Consider the following 26704-nt stretch of genomic DNA (forward strand, 5'->3'; position numbering starts at 1 on the left):
CCAGTTGTTGTTGGACTGCAGTGCCCATCAGCCTAGTCAGCATAGCCAATGGTGAAGGATGATGGGAGTTGCAGTTCAATGGCATCTGTAGGGGCACACACTCTACATCCCTGGTTTAGGGCATTGGTATCTTGTTGCTTCATTATATAAAACGCTGCTGTGGGTTGCATACAACTGTATTTACAGATTCTGATTTATCAAAGTCGAAAGGCTCAGAAATATACTTGCTCATAGGGTTACTTATTGCTCAATGCTAATATGAGAACTAGGCAAATCCAATGGTCTTGTGTTGAAGGCCATAGACTCAGTATGCGGCATTGAACCATTTACAGCCATTTGCTCATCGTAAAATGGAATAATACTGATCTACTTTACAAAGCTGTTGTGAGTGTATAAACAATTTGTCACATGCTTAGTCTTTTTGGTTTGTAATATAAATTATTGGTGGTGATAGCAATATTTGACATTCATACATTTTGGCGTTTTTGCCTCAAAGTATGGAAGATTCCAATTTTTGTATCAGAAGCTGACGTTTGGCTTTTATCAATGGTCAAAACTGGTCTTGAACGTGAAGATATTCAATCCAGCTCTGTACACCCATGTAACATGCTCGAAAAGAGCAGTAATTTTGAAATAAGAAAGAATACACTTCAGTCTGCAACGGAGACATCCAGAGTTTTGAAGTATTTATTCAGTACTTCCTGAGATAGCTGGATATTGTACATTACAATTTGAAGCACTTTTATATGAAAATGATGTAGTTCCATGTTAATATTTCCCTTTTTTTTTTCTCTCTGTAAAATCTAATACTGCGCTGTTCAGGTTAGTATTTTCAGGGAAACTGACAAGCCTTTCCTTGAAATCTTCTAGCCTGTCCAAGACATGGTTGTTGATCCAAGGCGTGAGCTTTTAAACCATGAATAAAACCTATTAGTTCTTTCACTTGATGCCTTTTACTTAAGAACTAAATATTCTTTGGGTGGATTACATGGTCGTTTCCCAGTAATAAAAAATCTAGGAAAGGTAAGTGGGTGGCAGTGTGAAAGAGCAGCAGTGTAGTACATTGGCCTGCAGCCAGAATCCTTTTGTTAATTAGTAAATAATGTATAGAAGATATATCTAGGCAGTATCAGAGGAAATTAGCTAGGAGAGGTAAAATTAGCCGGAAAAATAAGTGGCTTGGAGTTTTCCTGAAAAGGGTGCAGTTTTTTATTTTATTTATTTATTTAAAATATTTATATACTGCTCCCCATTGAAAATTTCAGAGCGGTGTACAAGATAAAATAAAATAAAAACGTAATAAAACATTTTAAAATAGATTTTAAAAGAAAATCTAGTTGTACAACTATATATTTTGACATCTTGTCAGGAGTATACTTCACCTGCCTGATGTGGTACAAATGCTATTGAGGTATATTAGATTTCACAGGGATTGGAGTCCCTGCTGTGTCCCACTTAACTCCATCCCTTCCTCTAACCCCCCTGATCTTTTAACTTTCTTTGCATTCTAGTGTCTTGTCAGGCTACGCCATTCAATCACTGCCATTGCAAGTACTGCTAAGTCCTTTCTCTAGGCTGAGCGGGGAAAGCACATTGGAAATGGGACTGGATGGCTAGATTGGCTGCTTTGTTTGCTTATCATGATGGTGCCACCCTTGAGAAAAATTAACAAGCTGCTCTATCATGTAGCCCTATCTCAAATGTACTGAAACATGGTGGACAGGTTAATCTACAGTAGTGCAGCAAAGCATCAGGACAGTTGAGAAAAGGCGGGGTGAGCCCCTAGCCACTAAGGCAAGTGAGAAGGGGCTGAGAATAGGCAGTGAACCTTCAACAGATTCCTTATTAAAAATTTAATCTGCCCAGTAACCAATGTTCTTTTGGCCGATTACAAAGAGTTAAAAGACTAAAATAACACATGAACAGTTAGAAATATAAAACACAGTACAATACATGTATTTTATTCTTTGTGCCACATGCACAAAGTGCTGGTGTTCAGGTCCCCAAGGGTGACAAACTATGTAACATGATAGAAATTGACAGACTGGCTTGTATAGGAAAGGAAGCATATTTTCCCCATGTCCTCTCACATTGAAGGAAAGTGTTTCCAAATTCCGCCTGGAACTCAAAGCCAACTGCGTCAGAACTAGACTTTCAAATTTGGTAATCTTTTTTGCGCAGTTACGTAGTGATGGTAGAAAGGACCTTTATCCATTCCTCAAGTATTAAAAGACCCCAACGAAAGAAAAAGCCCATATCTATTGAATGTATATATTGAGAGCTCAGGATTTGATGTGTAGGAAAGGAAAGGAACTTCTCATGCAAGCACTTGAGTCATTGCTGACTCCTAGAGGGACGCCTGCTTTCGCTGACGTTTTCTTGGCAGACTTTGTAGCGGGATGGTTTGCCATTGCCTTCCCCAGTTGCAGCTACCTTTCCCCCAGCTAGCTGGGTGCTCATTTTACCGACCTCAGAAGGATGGAAGGCTGAGTCGACCTGAGCCGGCTGCTTGAGCACCAGCTTCCACTGGGATTGAACTCAAGCCGTGGGGAGAGTTTTGGCTGCAGTAACTGCCGCTTACCACTCTGTGCCACACAGGGCTCTGATGTGTATGATGTGTATGTTGTAGAAAACTGGACACATGTGGGATTCAAGTTTCTTTAATATTTTTGTGTTTAGGATATACACAAGAAGGTGATGTCCCTGCAGTTCAGTGAATGCCGCACTAAGATTCGCCATGTAGATGCCCATGCAACCCTGAATGACGGAGTAGTTGTGCAAGTCATGGGGGAGTTGACAAATAATGGTCAACCAATGAGGAAGTTCATGCAAACCTTTGTGCTGGCTCCAGAAGTAAGTAATCACCCAAATAGTTGGCTTCCAGCTCAAATAGTTGTGTTCAAACAGTCCAAGAACCCTTTTTCTGATATTAAAGAATAGAGGGAGGCTTGGTCATCTTAGACTTGAAGAGAGTGAACTTCTTCCTTAGGAATGGCATCCATTTTGTAGTGACTTCAGGAATTGTTCATTTTCTCCATAGATGTCCAGGGCACCATTTTATTCAGCCCATTTCAGACAGGCAACATTATACCTGCTTCTTTGTTTCCTTCTTTTTCTTTGTTACTTCATCCAGCAATTTTATCGAGGTATTAATAGATATAATTATAGCTTTGAGGTTAGGCCCATTCATATGTACAAAAGATGAAACTTTTCAAATGGGTTGAAGATTATGGATTAGAGGTCTTAATTATATCAGTAGTCATGTAAGTACAGAAGGAAAAACATAACTGAATTTGAAATATTATGCAGGATTGCTAGAGGCAGTTGAGTTTTCTTCTACCCATGGTCTTTTTACTTTTACAGGGATCTGTTCCAAATAAGTTTTATGTCCACAATGACATATTCCGTTATGAAGATGAAGTATTTGGTGACTCTGAAGCTGAACTAGATGAAGGTGAGGGGATGTGACAGATGGAAGCACACTTGAGTGCTTGATTGCAGAAATTCAGGAGACGTGCTTGAGTTCAACTTGGTCTAGAAATTGTGTGTATGAAGGCAACCTAAGCCCAGCTGGCACATGCTTCTATGAACCTTTTATGCTTTAAGTTGATAGTGTAAATTAACATCTTCATCTGCACTTAAAAACATGTTCAGTACTAGTCTTAGTTTGAGTGTGTTCAGGTTGGTGTCTGCACCCAGTTTGGTCTGATCCAACTTGGGTTATGGGTGCCGCAATCAAGCTTGGCACAGGCCCTGTAAACAGTGCCCGTTTTGCAGGGTCTAACATATTTATGTAAGATTCTAACCAGGCACATTTACTCCCAATTTGGTTGTGTCTTTTCAGTCCCTGCAAAGGGCAAACTCCCTTGAGTTGCAGCAGTTTAAAATTGGAAGACATGAAATCGCGAACTTGAAATCTAAAAGATCCATATGTGTATTTAGGGCATGATGCTCTCTTTTACAGATCTTGGAGAAGGGCGGCAGAGGGCTGGGGCTAAATGAGGGCTGCCTTATAACAAGATTAAAGGATTTAATTGTTAGCAAGATAATCAAACTCAGTTGTGATTATTTTGCAGAATTTGGTTCACAATTACTGTTGCAGATTGGAGGACAAAGTTTGTGGTCAAAATCAGGGGACAGGTAGTACTTTCAGAGGCAAAAGGAAAGGATCTGTCTAAGGAAACCTTATCCCTTGCCAGCTGAAAGGCCTTGAGAAAGCCTTTCCTCAGGCTATGTTTATGAAAACTGGCCAAATGTTTTCAACTTTAATATATAGATTATATAAGACTTATTTTTAAAAATGTAAGTGCTGTGGAATAACTTCTGGTGTCACAATTTGTCTCATGGTAGGAAAAAAAAGGGTACTGTGGTGGTTAGAGTACTCGCCCATGTTTATTAAATGTGGAGTTACATCTCAGCAGCAGCTTTGTCTTAATGGAAGTTGGGTATGCTCTTCTGGGATACCTGGTCATCCTATGGAGTCTTAAAAACAGTTGTTTGTATGTGTTATGCCCCTTTTCCTCAAGGCAGCTGAGTTTGATGTGAAATTCTGGAGGAAGTTGGTTTTCTCCCTCTCTGAAAATACCATAACCCCATGAAGCTAGTTGGTGGGAGATTCATGACAGATAAAAAAACGAAGTACTTTTTCACACAGTGCATAGTTAAACCATGGAATTTGCTATCACAAGATATAGTGATGGCCACCAATTTGGATGGCTTCAAAAGGTGGTCAGATAAATTCTTGGAGGAGAAGGCTACGAATGGCTACATCAGTTGCTGGGGAACATGGGCGGGATGGTGCTTTTTCAGTCGTGCCTTGCTTGCGGGTTCTTGATCGACAGGTGATTGGCCGCTGTGTGAACAGAGGACTGAATTAGATGGACTTTTGGAGCCTGTTCAGACAACATGCTAAGCCATGATGGTTAATTGTTTTGAGCCCCCACTAACCACACGCTGTAAAAAGGTGAGTGGCCCTACATGGCTGAGCATGTTGTCTGTCAGGCCTTCGTGGTTGCTGCCATTAGTGTTGCCATTAGAGATGTTTTACTCTGTACAGCACCATGTGCATTGATGGTGCTATATAAATAAATAATAATAATAATAATAATAATAATAAAGATGTGAATAATCTTGCATAAGTGGTAGCTATATGGCTACCATTTTTGTAAAAGACATTTTACAGGGAATAACAAACCACAATTTTTACACATAATAGCTGCTCGCTAAGGGGATGGGTGGCTGCATGGTGCTTGCCTAACTGTCCAGCAACTTCCATGTAAGACGGTGGTGAGGGTTTGTAGACCCCAGTCCGGCAGGCCAAGCAGTGGGTGGAGTCCAACGGACTCTGGGCCCCATTGGACTCCACCTCCATATTGGACAGCTGCAACATCTCTAGTAGGGAACAAAGATGTTTTTGATCCCAAACCACAGTTATCAAGACAGCAACTTTGAGCACTCTGTGCTCCCAGGCATAAACTTCTGCAGCCACCATGTAAAGCAAAAATCTTCCCGGCTGATGGCCAAGAAGCACAAAAACCTCTTCCCATGCTTCTCTGAGCACTTAGAGAAGAGTGGCTACTCCTTCCTGCAACAGTGCAAAGAGAAGCTACATGCACTGAACAAGGGTGGCTAGGCAGGGTGGCTAGTGCAAGTGTGTTTGGGAGCACTTGGCGTGGTTAGTGCTAACCACCAGCGATCTTGTGGCATCAGTTTCCAGGAGTGCCTTTTATCAGCTTTGACTGGTTCGCAAGCTGTGTTCCAATTTGGAAAAAGCAGACCTTGCCACAGCTGTTTATGCTTTCTGGTTCCATAACACACTTTAAAGGTGGTATGGAAGCTTCAGTTGGTGCAGAGTGCTGCAGGAAAACAAATGACCCCAAATCACAAAAGTGCCCGTGCGAGCAGAATGCAGCCTTTCGGTTGCTTTTGGGGGCTGTGTGATCTGAGCATGTACCACAGGTTCTGTACCAGCTTCACTAGTTACCAGTGCATTTCTGGGCTCAATTTTAATGTATTGGTAATTACATTTAAAGCTCTAAAAGGCCAGGTTATTTGAAGGACTGCCTGCAGCCATATGAAGTTTGCCAGACCCTAAGATTGGCCACTGAGGCCTTGCTTTCATGTCTGCTAGTAAAATATAACAGGTTGGTGGGAACAAGAGACTGGGTCTTTTCTGTTGCCCCATCCTTATGGAATGCAGTTCTGTGGGAGGCATCCCTTTCTTCCTCCCTGACTTAAAAGAGTTGTCTACTTTACATTTTATGCTTTACATTTTATGGCTTTAACTTGTCACTGCTGTGTTTAAAATTTGTATTAGAGTGGCATTTTACTGCTGCTTTTTTAGTTAAAACACTAAATATTTATATATTAATGCATTTGTTTTGCTTTGTAAGCCACATTGAAGAGTTTTATCTTCAAAGGCTTTATAAAATATGTTTAATAATAACTGTTCCATGAGTAGAGCAAGTGAATAGTCCCAGGAAGGATGAGCTAGAGGAGGAAGGAGTGAATTCAGAGTGATGGACACAAAGCCAAAAGGAGCTATGCAAATTGCCTGTGGCTCTTCAGTGTACAATGTATTTCCACAAATGTGTTTGCTATCACAGTGCCCAATTCCAGTTTAAGGCTGAATTACTTTTAGCTGTCCCAATTTGGAGACTAGGGCCAAAATGTAATGTACATTTAGCAGAAGAAATTGCTCCACTACCATTTATTTATTTATTTATTGCATTTCTATACCGCCCAATAGCCAGAGCTCTCTGGGCGGTTCACAAAATTTAAAACCATTCAAAGTATAAAATGACAGTATAAAACCATAGTATAAAATACAATATAAAAGCTCAACCAGATAAAAACAGCAGCAATGCAAAATTACAAATTTAAAACACCAAGTTAAAATTTATTTATAGACTGTTAAAATGCTGGGAGAATAAAAAGGTCTTCACCTGGCGTCTAAAAGCATATAATGTAGGTGCCAAGCGAACCTCCTTAGGGAGCTCATTCCACAGCTGGGGTGCCACAGCAGAGAAGGCCCTCCTCCTGGTAGCCACCTGCCTCACTTCCTTTGGCAGGGGCTCACGGAGAAGGACCCCTGAGGATGACCTTAGGGTCCGAGCAGGTACATATGGGAGGAGGCGTTCACCTAACCTCTGACACCGGTTGTGGAAGTAATTGATTTTAGATATGGAGTAGTATACAAATATAATAAAATAAGTAGAACTCTAGTTGGATTCTTCCTTTACGCATACTTCAGAGCTTGTTTTCTGCTAGCAGAACATCACAATTGGATGTACCCCTAGGCTGGTTGAATGAGGTACAAGAATAAAATAGACATCAACCATTTTTAGAAGGAAAAGGTTTTAGATGGATTACATAGGCCACATACACAGCTATAAGCCATGAATTACGGCTTTACAAACTAAAATGTGAATGTGCAGCATGCTGGTGTACACTGTCCATTTGCTCCTGTTTCATCTCTTCCTTTGCACAAATGGGTAGATTGTTGAATTCGAACGTGTAATTGTATGATTTCTAATGCATTTGTTGTTTAAATGTTGTGTATACTGCTATGGAAACTTGTGGATAAACCGCAGCCTATAAGTTTAATTAATAAACAAATACACCAAGAAAGGGAGAACTTCTCATGAAGTTTGTTGGCTTACAAATCCTGGCTTGTTTGTGAGCATATAAACCAGGATTTGGAGTTCAGATGTCATGAGAAGTTCTCCCTTTCCGGAACAGAGGCATGAAGTGGAAGCATGTGGACTGCATGCACCAGCACATTCACATTCTGGCCTAAGCCATAATTCATGGCTTAAAGTGATGTGTGAAAATGGTCATATTGTGTTGTAATGGATATTGTAGAGACCAAAGGAAGGGCCTTGATTTTACTTGTTCCTGTTTCTGCAGTTTATGTAATGCACAGTTTGTGTTTATGTTCTGAATTGTAAACCTATATTGGGTGGGATAGCTAATACCCTGGAAGACAGAAACAAACTTCAAAGTGATCTTGATAGGCTGAAAACAACAGGATGAAATTTAATAGGGATAAATGCCAAGTTCTACATTTAGGAAATAGAAACCAAAGGCACAGTTACAAGATGGGGGATACTTGGCTCAGCAATACTACAAACGAGAAGGATCTTGGAATTGTTGTAGATTGCAAGCTGAATATGAGCCAACAGTGTGATATGGCTGCAAGAAAGGCAAATGCTATTTTGGGCTGCATTAATAGAAGTATAGCTTCCAAATCACGTGAGGTACTGGTTCCTCTCTATTCGGCCCTGGTTAGGCCTCATCTAGAGTATTGCGTCCAGTTCTGGGCTCCACAATTCAAGAAGGACACAGACAAGCTGGAGCGTGTTCAGAGGAGGGCAACCAGGATGATCAGGGGTCTGGAAACAAAGCCCTATGAAGAGAGACTGAAAGAACTGGGCATGTTTAGCCTGGAGAAGAGAAGATTGAGGGGAGACATGATAGCACACTTCAAATACTTAAAAGGTTTGTCACACAGAGGAGGGCCAGGATCTCTTCTCGGTCCTCCCAGAGTGCAGGACACGGAATAATGGTCTCAAGTTAAAGGAAGCCAGATTCCAGCTGGACATCAGGAAAAACTTCCTGACTGCTAGAGCAGTGCAACAATGGAATCAGTTACCTAGGGAGGTTGTGGGCTCTCCCACACTAGAGGCCTTCAAGAGGCAGCTGGACAAGCATCTGTCGGGGATGCTTTCGGGTGGATTCCTGCATTGAGGAGGGGGTTGGACTCGATGGCCTTGTAGGCCCCTTCCAACTCTGCTATTCTATGATTCTATGGTTTTCCCTTATGGATCATTTAAAGTAAAGCCTGATTTTCATGGTTTTCTTGGTACTAGATAGTTGTAATGTCATAGACCTGTAGGCCGGGGTTCACAAACTTTAGTAACTAGCCCAAACCAATGGTTCCTGGCATCCTGCTAAGTCTCAGAGGCACTCCACACACAGCCCAAGCTTAGGGAAGATCCCCTCCCCAGATCCAAACTCAGGTGGAGGTGGGTGATCATCCATGTCAAACTGGATTTGGAGGCACTTGATGGCTCTAAGGTGAAGTATGAATGCAAGGACAACTTCCTGCGTTCCCCCCCAGTAGGAACCATCCTGAAAGAGGCAATCCCTCCTGTGTGAGTGAGAGGGGAGGAATACCCTGCCACCCATGCTGTTTATTATTATACTTGTATTAAAATTTTAATTTCTTTACAGTTTTCCCAGTTAATTTGGGGTATTTTTAATAAGTCAAAAAATTCTTTATCTAGGCAATTGAAGATTGCTGCCCCCACTTTAATCTGCAATGTTTTAGGTATTTATAATGTTGTACTTAGCAAAAACGCATGTTCCTTTAAAAATGCTTTCCTAATATTTAACGAATAGCTTTAAAAGAAATTTCCATCTAATGTCTTAGAGTCAGAAGATGAAGTAGAAGAAGAGCATGAAGAAAGGCAGCCATCCCCTGAGCCGGCTCAAGAGAATACAAACACTACTTACTATGAGAATCACCCTGTAACGTAAGACAGGTCTTCAAGCTTATGTTACAGACATTCGAAATACATTTTTAAATATAATACAAATCCAATTTCACAGTTCTGAAAAGATATATTTGAAAATATTTATTTTTAGCTGGTGGTAAAAATTGATGTCAGGAAGTTGCAATCGAAAGCGAAAGAAAAAATGTTCAAATTGTATTTCTCTGGAATTGCACAAATACATACAATTGTATGCTCCAACAATTATAGATTATCTTTGAAGGAACTTCATGAGACATTTGGCCTTCTTTCAGAGAACCTTGTGGCATTTATGGCAATCAGAAGAGCAACAATATGAAGCATTTTACATTATATATTTGTGTTTTGGCTCATTTCTGTGTAACCAGACATTAATACTGGCTTGTGTATAAAGCCAGCAAGTGCCAGGGCTGTAAGTGGATGAGGTAATTGAGAAGCTTAATGTTAGTTGCAAATTCTTAGAGAGCCAACATGTAAGGAAATTAGTCTCTTCAGATGCATTTCTTGGCAGGTACAGTAATTATATAATGGACAATGTAGTTAATTTTTATTGTAGTATAAGAATAATAGATTTGTCCAGCTATTGGTAGACAGAGATGAAAGGTTAGTGAAATTGTGCATCAACAAAAGGAGTTCAACGCAAACATGGGTTGCAAGATGGATGATATGCATAGATGGCAATGGGTAACTTATGGTTACCCATTTAGTTGCTATTCAGTTTAGTACATCTGGTTCAGCTAAATATTAGCATTTTAGATTAATAAAAGCTTGACAATTTAGAATATATCTAATTTTTAGTAATGGGATAGAAGAAGCCTTGGAAGAATCTTCTCATGAACCTGAACCAGAGCTGGAATCTGAATCAAAAGCTGAAGAACTGAAACCTGAAGTGGAAGAAAAGAATCTTGAAGAGCTAGAAGAAAAATCTCCATCCCCACCTCCTACAGAAACAGTTTCTCTACCACAGGAACCACCGAAGGTTGGTTAAGTCAGGCTGCTTTGTCTAATTAGATTGAAACTGGTTAGTTTCTTCCAATTAGGAAGAAACCTGGATAGCCATAAACACATGTCAAACTGTTGGGAATACAGTTTGCATTGAGTGTTCAGTGCCTGAGCTGTGTTCATGTTGTCCTGTATGCAAAGAGAAATTCAAGTTACTTATAGTCCATATCCAAAGGATAAATTATTTTAATTGATATTGAAGAAGCTAAATGCTGAAGTAGCATTTAAAGTTATGTCATTAGCAGTGTTGGTACAGAATACTAGATCTTTAATTTAATTTATTTTTCTCACAATTAAACTTGAAATATATCCAATCTTAAAATGAGAACCAAGTAGGTGAGAAGCAATATTACAAACTTTGTGTGCTGTTTGATGAGAGTTGGTTTAATAATTTGAAGTCTGTGGGGAGACGCACACGAAATTTACCCGCAGTCCTTAAGATCTTTAATACTGGTATCTTTGTATTACTATTTAAGTATTACATACTTTACTTTTGTGCTTTTTTTCTTTTCTGGAGATTGGTGCAGGTGTAATATTCATTGATTTCTTAAGCAATGTGAAGAGATTAGGAGTAGACTGGGATTGTATGTGCTGGCCTTAACTGTTAAGCATTTCATTGGCATGGGTGTTAACCACAGTTAACTTTTAAACACCATTAATGTTATCCTAGGTCCCTTCCTAAATTTCAAATCTAGGTTTCAAGTTTATTTTTAAATATTGTAATGCCACTTCTCTGTAAAAATAATCAAATTATCTTAAAAATACATTGATTTAAAATAGAATAAAATAATGCAAAACGATTTAGCAGTAAAGGAAAAGAGGAGCGTAAAAATAAGCACCAATGACTAAAAGCATCACAACTCAGCAGTTTATATATCAGCCATTTAAAAAGTGGGTTGCTATTGCTCTATAAGGTGAGAAGTTTGGTGCCTCCAGGCACACTTTCTTGGGAATAGCATTCTGCAAACAGGAATCACAACCGAATAGGCCCATTCTTGATTTTCATCCATCTAACCTCTGGGAGCAGGTCCCCTCAAAAAGAGCCTCAAATGGTCACCTGAACAATTGAGTGGGTTCATGTGGAAGAGTTGGTCCGGCACATACCTTGGTCCCAACCTGCAAAGGGCTTTTAATGGTTAAAACAAGTACTTTGTACTGTAGTCAGGATAGCTATTTCAAAACTGGCAAGATACATTTGATACAACTGGTCCCAGTCAGTAATCTAGCCACTGTATTTTGAACTAAATGAAATTTTTGAGTAATCTTAAAAGGGAATCCCATGTGTAAATCATTATAGTAGTCTAAAACTCAGCCCTGACCAAGCTATCTCTGCCTTGGAGGGTCACAGTTGACACATCACCCTCAGCTGATAAATCTAGATCTGAGCTAAATCGACTAGCACCTCCAGATTGTGAACTTTCTCTTTAGGTGGAAAGATCCTAGTTATGAGAGATCCTGTCTCGCCCTGGAATGATATCAGCCCTGACAGTACTACCACAGTTGAGGCTGGCAAGGAAGGTGTTAGAGGAATGTGATCCAGAGGCAGAATGTATTGGGGGAAATGGAATCGGGTGTGGAACGTCCTTTCAGCCAGAGGGACAAATTCTATTTCATAGAAGCTCTCGGGGGCTGCATTCCAGTGGTGGGAGGGCCCAAAGGCAAAAGGGGTGGGGCTAAAAACATTTTTAAAACCAGCATAGTCTAGCTTAAACCTCTTACTACCAGTAGCTATGCCTTAGGAGAGGCATTTTAATCTTTTAGAATAGTGTGGGGGGAACTGCACAGGAAATCTCCAAACAGTCCATGGTTGGTGGAGAAAGGAGTAGGCGTAGCCATCTGTGGAACCCTGGAGGGTTGGATTTGACCTCTGGGCCTGAGGTTCCTCACCCCTTCTCTTAACCACGGGAATGTTAAGTCTGTTTTAGCCACAAAAGAGCATGAAAAGCTTACTCTTATGTAATTGCCATCTCTTTTGAAAACTGATTGGGAAGTTTTGGAGGGGATTAGCTGCCTAAAAGTGATTAACCTGAGCATAGCATTTGCTTTGCTCTTGGTTGCTGCAATTAATAATTAGCAAAAATTGTAAAACATATCTGTTTGAGCTAGTGTGTAATCCTGACACTGTTTGGAGTGGAACAAAATGTTTTCATTGGCCTGGTTTTCCCTTAAGTAATGTTGGTGGTTTGCTATGATCAGTACACCAGGTTTGTTGTATTTCTTGCAGGCTTTCTCCTGGGCGTCAGTGACCAGTAAAAACCTTCCTCCTACTGGTACAGTTTCTTCCTCTGGAATACCAACCCATGTTAAAGCACCAGTCTCACAGGTAACCACTCTGTGAACGCCGTAGATTGTCTCTTTGTTTACATCTGCAAACTGCTTCACTAATAAAGCAAGGAATTCCTTGAATTGCACCCATTTGCTGCCTAATATGTAAGCCAGTACCCTGTATTAATTTATGACTGTTCGTAGTCTGGTTCGTTCATTTCTTGCCAGGACATGGGCACTTCAATTTCTAGAATGTTTGTGGTACAGTCATATGAAATACCTGAAAGAATTGGGGGAGGGGGGTGGATAACTTAATAGTTGCCAAATGCTAAGGCATTCCAGTATCATTTACCTTAATGTAGATTTTTTCATTTCTTTAAATTTGTCTCATGCCCTTCCTCCAGGATGCTTTAGACCACTTGAACCTGAATATGTGTATCTGTATAAGCCACTAGAAGATTGATTTTAGCTTCTGCAGAGGTAACATTTGGATAAGGAATCTGAAAAGGATTTTGTGTTCATGGAGTAGAGCAGATTGCCTTCAGAGATTTGTTTCCTCTCGCCCTCTGCCTTCTTTTGATTGCATTCCTTACTTCTTGGGGGACACCAAGAGAAGGAAGGGGAGAGCTACTGGGCTTTGGCTCTTGGTTACAGTTTGAAATTATGCTTCCTATTGCAACAGTTTTGATCTGTGTACTACTCTGCTTTAGTGTCTGGGAAGTAAGGTGGAGTGGAGACTAGTCTGATCTGAAACTGGAGCCTGCCTTCCTGGTCTAGAGGGAGAAACTTTCGCCATGCTAGATGTCCTCTTTCTCTTTGGGAAGAGTAGGAATTCATAAATAAATCCAGAATTTCCATTTTTCTATTCATTTTCTATTGGCTGGCAGAGAGGTGTTGAGGGGGAGAGAAAAAAGACTTTGCCTTTTGTGAAATAGGTATCTGTTGATACTGAAAACTTGGTACATAGGAATGGTTTAATGCGTTGGGGTGCCATGTTTGCCTTGGGCAGGTTACTTGTGCTTTGTGGCTAGCAATGGCAGCCATTTTGTGGTGGTGCCCAGGACACGTTCTCAAATTGTCAAATATGCCAACGGCATCTAAAAGGTTGCCTATTCCTGATCTAGTGAGTTCATAGCCAAGGTGACATTTGAACCATGGACTCACCCATACATAGTGTGTTTAATTATTATAAAGTTCCCTGAACCCACTCCACAGAGATAACTGATGTTAAATCATTAAATGTCAGATTGCCTATTGATACGACCTCCCTCTCAAAGTCAGTAAGATTGCTAGTTATTCTACGAAAAAGGCCCACATTTAACATCACCACTCCCTCTTAAAGCAAGTGCAGGTACCCACAGATTAAAGCCAAAACTGGACCACTGGGAAACGGAGGAATCAGCATACTGAAATTTGCAGAATAATGAAAATATGTTTTTTAACCTTAAAAGAGCAGCCTTCCAGAAGTGGATCTAGCATGTGCATTAGTAACAGAAAGTTGAGTTGGTTGGAAAAGAAGAAACATGAGGATTTTAAAAAAAATGTACTGGTTGAGCTCCTTACAGGTTATGGTATCATAGAGGAGGGCATAATTTGCTGGCTGGAACTGTGAACAGAAGCATTCCTGGTAGAAGGTGATGGTATGCTGCAACGTTTTGTTGCAGATCCCACTTTATTCCCTCTAATAGTGCACTCAGATGATTGAGTGCACCGTGCTGTAAAATGCTCATGTTCACAGGGAATGGCTGCCGGGCCGGGGGGGGGGGGGAGAAAAAGCCTCCCTTTTCCCATCCCACCAGGATAGAAGAGGGCTACAAGACTGCCTGCAGCCCTAAACAGGTGAATTCCTGATAGGGAGTGAGGTCACATAGCAGCATTTTGTTGCATCTCTTTTTGAAACTTGGGCCCTTGAAAATTACTTATCTGTATCTAATACTGGATAGCAGTATCCATCCTATCTGGAGCTGTTTTGCTTGGCCAGTAAAATACATATAACTATAACCAGTTAACATATTTGGAAATATGTTTCATACACAAATTTTTTTGACAGTGCTGAGAAGCTGAGTTAGGTCTAGCTAGTATGAAAGCTAATTTGCCTAGATATTCAGTGCATTCATCCAGTTTTGTCCTTGAAGGACCAAAACAGAATCAATATAACCTTTCTTTCCTGTTCTGTAGTAGGATAGCTACCCTGTTTCCCCGAAAATAAGACAGTGTCTTATATTAATTTTTGCTCCCAAAGATGTGCTAGGTCTTATTTTCAGGGGATGTCTTATTTTTCCATGAAGAAGAATACGGTACACATTTATTGTTGAACAAAAAAAAGGTCTTATTTTCGGGGGGATGCCTTATATTACAGCGAGAGGCAAAACTGGAAGTAGGTCTTATTTTCGGGGGATGTCTTACTTTCAGGGAAACAGGGTATCTCAAAAATCTTTTTATGGTAGTAAAAACACATTCCCATGTGTGTATAACTTTAAATTGATATAAGTGCAACCTATTTAGTAAGTTCCGCTTTTTCCATTTTTAATATTAATTACTGACCTCTGTGATACAAGGCATGCCCTAAATGGGTTTTACCATATTCTGAACTGAGAAGTCTTTAGCCAAGTAATTAAAAATAATGGCTGGGATTCCACCCTGTACTCATCAGTAATTAAGCAGACATCTCTTCTGTATGTGAGTCTGATACGTCTTTCTGGTAGTTGCCCCTCATAGCTTGCTGTTCAGGAGGGCCCCTGACCTTGGTGTGCTTTTAGGGTACAAGGGAATGATCCTAGAAGGGGCACCTGAAAGGCCCCATGTGTAATGCTTTAGATCTCAGCCAGTATGTCATTCAGAACTAAGTTCTCTGTGTGTGTGTGTGTGTGTGTGTGTGTGTGTGTGTGTGTGTGTGTGTGTGTGTACGTGCACATTTTGTTTGTATTTTGTTTGCTGGTACAGCAATAAGTCTTACAGGCCTGGAATGAATAAGTAAATATTTTTCCTACTACAAAAAAAATATTCTGCTTTTGTGAGTTGTACTGTTTTTTAAGTTATCTGTTGTAGTTTTGCCAATAGTGTATTCTGTTGTTTCAGCAAAGAGTAGAAACAAAACCTGAAACCCAATCCCAGCCTCCGCGTGTGCGTGAACAGCGTCCAAGGGAGCGGCCAGGTTTTCCATCAAGGGGACCCAGACCAGGTGAACTCCTTGCCCCCCAAAGCATCAGCACTGTTACTTTGGTTTGCAAATGGAGAAAACTTTTTCTGGTTTGCTTTATTCTTTTGTGCTTATCATAAGATGAGAAAGGATTTTGAAGCCCTGTCTCCAACTACTAAACCTCATTCAATCACCTTTCTGCCTGTTGAAATTTCAGAATTCACTGCCCACATTCATTCAATCATGTATTTGCAGCTCTAAGGGCTAGAAATGAGCTATGGAGAAAAAATGACACTCTCGTAAGAACTCTCAAAGGTACATTCAACAATTGGTGATCATGCACATTCTTTTACACCTTCAAGCAAACATGCACATTCACTCCTCTACTCATGTTAGTATAGTGAATTCTCATTAAGTTGACAGCTATGTCCATCATCACAATTCTGCACTTCTTTTTATGTACTCCCCTGGAATTTTGATATAATCCCTATTGATATTAACAGCAGCCAGCCAGATCTCGCAGGGAAGTTCACACTGGCATAATAAGATTATTTTCTTAGCATCTCTATATTGTGCCTGAAAGATGGCAATTTAGCCACTGAATGTCATGGTTAGTAGCCACTGACTGATCTATCTGATTTAGATAATTCCAAGCTTTGTAATGGAGAACCGGAGATTTTGTTCTTGTATATGTACTGATCTAGTTCCCTACTCGCAAGTTCTTAATATATGTTAATGTGATTTTTATCTTTATATTCCATTTGTGTTCATTATTTTTACTTTACTTTAAATTATCCATTTTTAACTTATTTTAGCTTATCTTTTTACTTGTTTTTTATTATGTCGAATTGTGATGGCTTACTGCTTTTAGCAATAAAGATTTCATTCAAGCCTCCATTTATTTTATACCACCCAGTAGCTTCAGCTATTGGGTGATATAAAAATGTAAGAAATAAATAAATAAAAATATTTAAGGCTGTAGCATTTAAAATGCCTCCAGTTCTGGTACATTAATAAAGCAATATTACCATATTGATAAAATTTATATTAATAAATATAATTGATCAATTATATTGATCAATTTAATAATAAGCCCACAGACTTCAAATTCCTGAAAATAAATGTTTAATTCAATACAATAGAGAAAAACACAACCATAGAAAAAGGCCTACTAACAAAACAATTCAAACTTCAGTACATTTTCCATTATACAAATAAAGCAAGATTTCCATTATTACCAAAGACCATATCAGAAATATGACTCCAAATGAATTAACTGAACATAATTTACTATGCTAATGTGGGTGGAGGAGTGAATTTGCACATTTGCTTGAAGACATGGAGAATGTGCATGTCTTCAAATGTTGAACATGCGTTTGGGAGCTCTTTTGTATCTTGGCTAGGTACTTGTTAACAGTAGATGTATATTTTGTTTTCTATTTCTCAAATCTTGACAATTGGTTATTGCAAATTGGCATTTGGAAAATTCTAGAATGGATCCAAAGAATCATACAACAAGTTCTATGCGCCCAAAGGCAGACTGGATTTGCGTTTCTCAAATATTCCCCATGCTGCTTGGGAATAACTTAACTAGTTTACTGGTGTTCAAAGGAAAGAAGTAAAACATTTCACTGGACGTGCCTAAGGTTTTGCATCCTGGCCAATGGCTTTGACCTCTGAATTTATGTTTACTAACCTATTTTCAAACTTCTCTGGAACCAGAGTGGCCAGATATAGTATCTAAGGTTGCAGTCCTATACATACTTCTGGGAGTGAGCTCCACAGAGCTCACTGAAGATTACTTCTGAGTAGGTGTGCATAGAATTGCACTGTGATTAGCCTACCAGATATCTTTCAGGCAGCAGCCTTAAAGAAAATAAAGAGAACCAACCCCCTTCCAATACTACGTTTTCCCCTGCCTATTTACTTGGGTGATTTCTTACTTGCTACAGATGAATGGGTGAGTTTATTTACGAGTCTGATACAACTGTGATATAGTAGACAAAAAAAGGAACCAAGCCAGAAAACAAGCCATCCTCTAACTTAGATATCAACAGAAGCTTAGCACTGTACATGCTAATTAAAATGTACAGATTTACCCTGAATTTGCCTCATTATTTTGAATGTCTGCAGGCCGAGGGGATATGGATCAGAATGAATCAGACAATCGCCGTATAATTCGCTATCCAGATAGCCACCAGCTCTTTGTTGGCAACTTACCACATGACATTGATGAAAATGAACTGAAGGAGTTCTTCATGAGTAAGTGACACATCTTTCACTTTGCAATGATGTTTTGGGGAAAGGGCCCCCCAAGAAGGCTAAATGTTTAAAACACTTATGATAAAACTTAATATATTAAACTGCCGCTCTAACGGATATTGCAAAAATAGCTTTCCGAGCTTACAGAGGGAGCAATCCTATGGCCCCTAGACGTTGTCTAGGTGGCCCTAAAGTGGTAGGGATTCCCCCCTCCAACCATGAAAGGGAGTCGGAGATCTTCCTCACAGATGGCACAGAAAGAACCGCACCAGCTGCCCTCCAAGGTTGGAAGATCGACCTTGGAGAAGGGGGAAAAGGGGCGGTCCGGTGTTTGGGGAGGGAAGGAGACTGAAGAGACCAGGATACGAGCTATCCTGAGCCTCTGCCTGCCTCCCTCCCTCCCACTCCAAACTGCCATTGCTTGAAATATGCAGGGTGGGAGGACAAGGAGACAAAGATTGGGGGCTTCTGAATATCCAAGAGCTCAATCAATTGGATTGTACCCTAGTTTGCTGTTTAATAGATACTGTGCATCTTTTCCATAATCACTTGCCCTGTGTTTTTACAGGCTTTGGGAACGTTGTGGAACTTCGCATCAATACTAAAGGTGTCGGAGGAAAACTCCCAAACTTTGGCTTTGTAGTGTTTGATGACTCTGAGCCAGTTCAGAAAATTTTATTGGCAAAAGTAAGTAGCTTGACTATAGTCATTTTATGGTATTTGCCAGAGGGAAGGGATTCTGTTTGCATTACTGTGAATAAATGGACTGAATTCTACGTTCTCAGAGCTTTATACCTCCTCCTCATACACATACACACACACCACCACCATCAGTGGTTTTCTGTAGGCCAAAAAATGTCAGTGATAGGTTTGGCCTTAGAATATTTCTCCCTGAGATGATAGCATTTTATCCCTACCTGCATCCTCAAGCGGCTGGTCAAGTCCAATCTACCAAATTATTTGCAGCATGTGTTGATCAGGCCTAATTCTTAATCAGTGTACCAGTTTGTATTCCTTGTGCCATCCTGTTATGGGGAAAATATAAATTCTGGCTGAAGGCCTGTTCAGATGACATTCACCTGCCCCTGGAGCACAGTGAAGTCCAGGAACAGGTTTTGCATTTCTGTTCCTCTTTCCCCACACTTGTTATCCTAACAGCACATACATGGTAGTTTGGCTGGACTGGGGGACAGACTTCCTTTGGAACATGAGATCATTCTGACCCCACAATCCAGACCTCAACTGAAGGACAGGTTTTCATCACAGGTTCATGCAGATCCCATGGCCTCTCCGAGTTCAGTTGTTACCTGCTAACAGTTGTAAACTAGTTCCTAATTAATGTTTTGGTAATAATATAATAATCCTCCCTAATCTGAGGTCTGGTCACAGGTGTTGGATTCAAGACATCAGTGAGGAGTGAGAATGGTGTGTAAATTAAATTACAAAGCTTAATTACCATGAACCACATCTCTAGAAAGGAGTGAATTAGAATAAAGCAAGGTATAAATGGCATAATTTATGGCTTAATGGCATTATTTATTTATTTATTACATTTCTATACCGCCCAATAGCCGGAGCTCTCTGGGCGGTTCACTGATGACTAAGAATGAGCAATGCCTCTAAACTAGAACTTTAATACGTAATGTTAAAAATCTGACAACTTCTACTTGATGGATGTCTTTGTCAAAGATGGCACCAAAAACACCCAATATTGGTGCTAGCAAGGGTTAGGCATTAAGAATGGCTAAGAACATAGCACCTGAGTGCCAACTAGGATTTTGGCTGACATGTTCTCAAGACATGATTTTACTAATCATCTTCATTAGTTGCAGCTGTGCATGGCACATGCAGCACTATGATATGATGTGCCTGATATGGAGTCACAACAGTTTATGTGGGATGGGTGGGGGTTCAAGGACTTGGAGAGCTGCTGCTCATTCCACTCTACATACGAATTTCTAGGGGTGAATATTGTCGGAATGGAAACCTTGCATGTAGCAGAGTGTGTCAACTCTTGATTCTTTTCAGAAGTTCATAGGACAGCTATCGTATTGAAATTGGAAGGGGGAAGCTAGTAACCTAAATACATGATGAAACATTAAAACCAATTGTCACAAAACCACCCAGGAATTAATATAGCAAGTGCATAGTCTGGCGAAATCTCATATTTTGGTATTGTTAAAGCTAAGCATGTGTGGGCTTGACTTGTGCCTAGATAGGAGACTGCTGAGAGCACCATGTAAGCTCTTGAAATTTCTAAAGGAAAGTCAGGATGGAATTAATTAAAATACAAAAATATTTGTAAAGCACCTAAAATGGAAAGCCATTGTTAGTGTTGGACTGAGACTCAGGAGACCTGGATTTTAGTCCCCATGAAGCTCACTGGATGACTATGGGCCAGTCACTGACTCTCAGCCTAACCTAGCTCACAGGGTTGTGGTGAGGATAAAATGGAGAGGAAGAAGAGGATCAAGCCTTGGGTTCCTTGGAGAAAAGGTGGGATATAAATGAAACTAACAAACAATTTTGCTGTGTACGTATTGAAAACATGACAGCTTGCCCACTTGCCCACAGAATTATCACCTAAAAATATGAGACACAAAAGGAAAAAGGGGTGGGGAGGGACAAGAGTCAAATTCATGCAGCAATTATTAAAGTTACATAGCTCATATAATGACTAACGTGAATGGTAACAATTCAGAAAGGGGAGGATCTGGATGGCAGCTGGTCTCTCAGCCATCTCTCCATCTGCTGCAACCAGATAGAATGGCTGCAGATAGATGTCAATTGAGGGAGAGGGGGAGCCTAATGAAATATTTTTGTAAGCCACCTTGAGAGCCTTTTTGGCTAAAGGGCAGGATTAAAATGCTTAAATGAATAAATAAATAATGCCAACTGGTCTCTGAAGAGTTTGTACATACTTATAAAGCTATCTTACACTTGGGGAATGTTCCCCACATTCGCCCATCTAGCCCAGTATTTTCTTCTCCAACTGAGGGCGGACCCAGGGCCTAATGCAGAGAAAGAGGTATTTCCCAGCCTTGCTACCTGAGTTTTTATAAACGGGAGATGGCAGGGATTGAACATGGAATGTTCTGCATGAAAAGCATGTGTTCTTCTACTGAGCTATATGTATGCCCTTTGAACATTTTTAAACTCAGTTTTTGATATCAACCCCTTTTTTCTCTCTTCTCCCACCCCAAAGCCCATTATGTTCCGTGGTGAGGTTCGCTTGAACGTAGAAGAAAAAAAGACCAGAGCTGCTCGTGAAAGGGAGACTCGAGGTGGTGGTGATGACCGCAGGGATATTCGGCGCAACGACAGAGGTCCTGGGGGTCCACGCGGCATAGTGGGTGGTGGAATGATGCGAGACCGTGATGGAAGAGGGCCTCCTCTAAGGGGCGGCATGGCCCAGAAACTTGGCTCTGGAAGAGGAACTGGGCAGATGGAAGGCCGGTTCACAGGTCAACGTCGCTGAAGATCCCAATGTTGGCAGGCAGTCTTGGCAGTGATACATTATTCGTCGTGTTTGCATTCTTGTTAATTTTCTGGCTTTGGAATGTAACACAGCCTTTTTGATCATTTCTTTGATGTGAGAAACATCTTTTGGTTACCAGTTAAATTGAGGTGGACGTTCTTTCCCCAATTTCACAAAGAAGTCACACTGTTAACTTATAAATTAGACTTGGAGATTAAGGACTGAGAAATGACCATTTAAACTTTCTACAGCAACAACAAAAAGGACAAAGGGCGTGTCTAATTGAGTTAAGGTCCTTCCAGTGTAAAAAAAACAAACAAAAACTAATCCTTTTGCTGCACATTTTGTGTAAGTGTTACTGTTTCTGCCAATTACTGTTGGAAACGCAAATAGTGCAATCTTTGCAATTGGAGAAGCTTGCCCTTTTTTTCCCTTTTAGAACACTTGGCTCCAAACAACTCACGTTTTTATGAACTTAAACGCATTAATGGGTACTTGACTCATTTTACGTTGACATCTGCTGAAAGCAGCAAGAAAAAAAATAGCTTGTGAAACGATGCGGGCATCTGCTCTGCTTGCTGTGACCAATATATGTACACACACAAACCTTAACAAGACTACAAGTATGTTCCAGAAGGAAACCATTTAGCTGTAAACACAAATGTAAAACTTCAGAAATCATAGTCCTGAATACAAAACAAGTTTTTTTTTTTTAAAAAAAAAGAATCTTATGAGCTCCCCGCCTCTCTCCAAAACAGGGATGGCTGACTGCTCAACACACTCCTCCTCCCTTTTCCCCTTTCTGTAAGCAGTGTACAGTGAAAAATTGTCTTTACTGTATTGAGGTCTCTGGTAATGTAATAAGCATGATGGTGCCTTCTATTAAATACATCATTCCAGTCTTGCTGGTGATTTTGTACAGTATAGTGTATGAATGGCTGTGCTGCAAAACTTTAACAGCTGTAAAAAATGTTTATAAAATCATTGTATAAAAATTGCAGTATCTTTAAATCAGTAAAAGTTACTGGAATATTATTTGCCTAGCTCTACAGCTAACAAGTTTCTGAAGCCTTTGAAGAAGGGAGGTATGAAGTAGTAGCTGCATTTTTTACAGAAGTGGAGTTATGGAAGTGAGTGTGCATTCTTGCATAGACAAGTCCAAAGTTAATCAAGCGCGTACCTTCATTTTAAATATACTCTGGATAACATATTTAACATAAAACTTGTTACTCAAGGATACTGCAATTTTCACAGGGCAGGGTAATAGCTCAAGTATTTGCTATTTCCAGTTTTCGAACTGTCACCAATTTTGCACAAACCTTGAAGCAACTTTGATGCCTATGTGGCTCAGATTTGTACATGGAGAGAAGACCTCCTCTTGTGTACTTGGACTTTGTAGAGCGTCTTGCGTTTTGGTGAGAGGTTTGCTGTTTCCAGGTTGCTGTTTGCATAGATAGCACATTCCAGAAAACTGCAAATGTAGCAAGCAATACTCCCTGGCTTCACATGGGACAGCTCAGCAAACCTCAGGCTTACTCTTGAGGAGGGGAGGCAAAAGTATGTGACCACTCAGAGCTGCTCTAAGCATGGAAGACCTCACTTGTTACGTAACAAAATGCCTAATGCAAGGAGCATTTGGTTAAAGTAGCCATTTGCTGTTTCCTATGAATGTGGAAAATCTTGCCTGTGTTTATTGGTGTGGGGGGAGTGAGTTTGTATCATTCTTTTCCACCATCCCACCCCCACCCCCAAATTGAGGTCTTCCATGTAAGTCTTGCACTATTTTCATACACTTTCTGGGACACATTTCTCTATTTCCATGTTTATATTTTGGGGATGATTTTTTTTTGTGTTGAACTGTTTCATTTTCAGATGATACCTGGAAATGTAGTACTTGAATGCCTCACCACAAACCATAAACTTGACTTAAGTTGGAAGCCTTTCTTTAAACTGCAGTTCTCAGCAAGCAGTTTGCTTACCAGTGTTTTGTGTTCCTTGGCTTTTTTAGTGCTACGGTATTGCCCTGCCATATTCTGTAAAAACTGTTAAGGCAAATGGCACTGGAGGAATAATCAGAAAAATACGTAACTGACAATTAGAGGAGCTACTGAGCCATTCAGCTTTCCGGCTTGCTTCTTTAAATGCCATGAAATAATATTGGAAGCATACACAGAAGTTTACATGGTGACTGTTCACCTACTGTACTGTGGACTCATAGTGTTCTTGTCCCTCCTTTCAATAAATGTACCTCTAGAAGGAAAAGCAACAGATCTCTTTGACCTGTTAAACTGCTGATTTGTTGATATGGATAGTATTGCTATCATTACAGTCCTATTTCAACAAACTTGCTTTAACCATCTTTTGGCTTTAGTAGGTATGCAAGACAGTGGACTACCATCTTTATTGCTGTAATGTGTTAAGCATTATATGCTAGTAGAATCTAGTTTAATTGTTGCAGGTGGAAAGTATTTACTTTTAAGTTTCCATTTTTGAATGTGTTTTGACTAAACATACCAATAAACTACTGATGTCTGCAGCATTCACCAATGGTTCCGAATTCTCTCTCGGTGGGATTAATGTTCCAGTGTGGCAGTTTTCTACGTTGAAAGGTAATCCTATCGAGTGTACTGATCCCAAAACTGTTCTCGCCCTAGACATTTCATTAGCAGTGAGCTTTAATAGTCAGGATTCTGTTCACTGTAGCATATTCATTCTGTATTGTCAGTCTCCATATCAAAGTATTTAGCTGTGCTATAGCTATTCTAACAATTTAATGCAGCTTACAATTAATTGCTTTATTTATTTTAATTTCCCTCAAACATAATGAACTCATGCCCCTTTTTAAACATACTAGGTCTTTGTGCCAACAGAAAAGCAGAATCTTCCTTGTAGAAGTTAAGCACAAATAATGCATTGCTTGTGTACTTCACTGCATATGCTACTGAATTTTCTTGTGCCGTTTCTCCATCTTAACTGATCCCCACTCTTTCACTGCTACTTTATCACTGAACTGGCTTGTGTGCTTCTACTGACTGGAGGGTGACATTTATATATCCCCAGTTTGAGGTCTAGTTCACGCAAACAACAGATCATAGAATAGAGTTGGAAGGGGCCTATAAGGCCATTGAGTTCAACCCCCTGCTCAATGCAGGAATCCACCTTAAAGCATCCCTGACAGAGGGTTGTCCAGCTGCCTCTTGAAGGCCTCTGGTGTGAGAAAGCCCACAACCTCCCTGGATAACTGGTTCCATTGTCCTGCTGCTCTAAAAGTCAGGAAGTTTTTCCGGATGTCCAGCCGGAATCTGGCTTCCTGTAACTTGAGCCCATTATTCTGTGTCCTGCATTCTGGGATGCTGGAGAAGATATCCTGGCTATCCTTTGTGTGACAACCTTTCAAGCACTTGAAAGAGTGCTATCATGTCTCCTCTCAGACTTCTCAAGGCTAAACATGCCCAGTTCTTTCAGTCTCTCCTCATATGGCTTTGTTTCCAGACCCCTGTTTGTGGACTACCGCTTCTGGTAGTTTGTGGACTACAGAGATTCGGATGTATTTTTTGGAAACTCCGAAGCCTTGACTATAGCATACAAAATTGTCTCAACCTTCTTGCCCCACTTCATTATAGGAATATTAGTTTAACACCCTCCTTATTAAACACCATGTGACTTCATCACACAATGGCAGTAAAATTCATTACATTCCAATAAAGGTCATGCTTAGTAAAAGGACAAGCTTTGCAGGCAGAAAGTCCCACGTTCAGTGTCCAGTCGATCTGAAAATTTTGAAAAGGGCTGGGGAACCTGTTGCCCTCCCAATGTCATTTGGTTCCAACTCCTGTCAATGGCCATGCTGTCTGGGGCTGATAGGAGTTGTAGTCCAACATTCATAGGGCCACAGATTCTGTCCTGCTGACGAAGTAGACAGTACTGAGTTAGATGGATCAATAGTTTGACTTGCAAATATGTATGTTCACTGCAGATGTGTTTTGTTTGATTCATTAACTGATTTTGCATTTCTCCATCTGACTGAAAGGGTCAAGACTTCCTCTGCCTTCCAAAACCACTTTAAATATTTTACTGAAAAGAAAAGTTTTTTGCCAAGTACATTTATGATGAGTTTAATATTAGACAATCACGGATTCCATAAGTGCCCACAAGTCAGATTATTCTAGGGATGAAAACCACATGGCCCCCCAAATGTTGGACTTGCCTCCCATCAACTGTGACCATTGGCCATGATGGCTGGGCCTGATAGACGGAATCCAGCAATGCCTCGAGGGGCACAGATCTCACCACCACCACCACATTTACTCACAGGGATCAGCCTATATTACCTGAAAGCAGCTAAACTGGAGCATGACCTGTACCTTGGGTTAATACACTATTGGAACAGTTCACTGGACAGATACACATAAGTAGAAAGCTCAAATCTGTATTACTGCCAATTGAAACGCTACTTGGGCTTAAAGTCATAAAATAGGAGACGATGAAGCAGAGCTGGAAAGAAGGATGGGAGAAAGATTTCTTGTGACAGAAATGCAAAACCACTGATACTCCTTGAAAGACATTCCAAAACAATGATGCAAAGCTCTAATAGAAAGTGGAAGACCAGCCTAATAAGGCAACACAGCAGCCCAAGCCATACATAGTACCAGCAGAGAATGGCCAGATGTTCAAATTCAATCACAGATTTCTAAGGCCCATTGGGGTCTATCACTGCTGAAATGGCACTGGCTAGTTGTAGATCATACATTGTAAACATTAACTCAGATTCCACAATGGCCCTGAAAGCTGAGGCAAATGAACCAATACATATTCAGCTCAAACAACCGACATCTCCATAGACTTCCCAGTCGTGAACTCAATACATTTATTTATTTATTACATTTTTATACCGCCCAATATTTTTATACTGCCCAATAGCCGAAGCTCTCTGGGCGGTTCACAATACAGGAAATGTATTGAGTACAAGGTATGGAAGGAATGTAATGTATCCTGATACAAGCATGGGCAGTGATATTCAATGAT

The 26704-nt window shown here is 40.3% G+C and overlaps 1 protein-coding gene across 1 annotated transcript in view; it reads left to right on the forward strand.

Annotated features, from left to right (window-relative positions):
* The window catches only part of G3BP2 (G3BP stress granule assembly factor 2), a 33717-nt gene extending 9495 nt beyond the window's left edge, over positions 1 to 24222 (forward strand). Inside the window, exons 4-12 of the mRNA XM_063131525.1 lie at positions 2680 to 2853; positions 3364 to 3454; positions 9434 to 9536; positions 10332 to 10512; positions 12760 to 12858; positions 15879 to 15981; positions 18073 to 18201; positions 18770 to 18888; positions 21407 to 24222. Of these exons, the coding sequence (XP_062987595.1) occupies positions 2680 to 2853; positions 3364 to 3454; positions 9434 to 9536; positions 10332 to 10512; positions 12760 to 12858; positions 15879 to 15981; positions 18073 to 18201; positions 18770 to 18888; positions 21407 to 21679 (1272 nt within the window). The 3' untranslated portion in view covers positions 21680 to 24222. The remainder of the gene's footprint in view (positions 1 to 2679; positions 2854 to 3363; positions 3455 to 9433; positions 9537 to 10331; positions 10513 to 12759; positions 12859 to 15878; positions 15982 to 18072; positions 18202 to 18769; positions 18889 to 21406) is intronic.
* Positions 24223 to 26704: the final 2482 nt, after the last annotated feature.

The sequence above is a fragment of the Elgaria multicarinata genome, chromosome 1 (assembly GCF_023053635.1).
Source record: "Elgaria multicarinata webbii isolate HBS135686 ecotype San Diego chromosome 1, rElgMul1.1.pri, whole genome shotgun sequence".
Classification (NCBI taxonomy): Eukaryota; Metazoa; Chordata; class Lepidosauria; order Squamata; family Anguidae; genus Elgaria; species Elgaria multicarinata.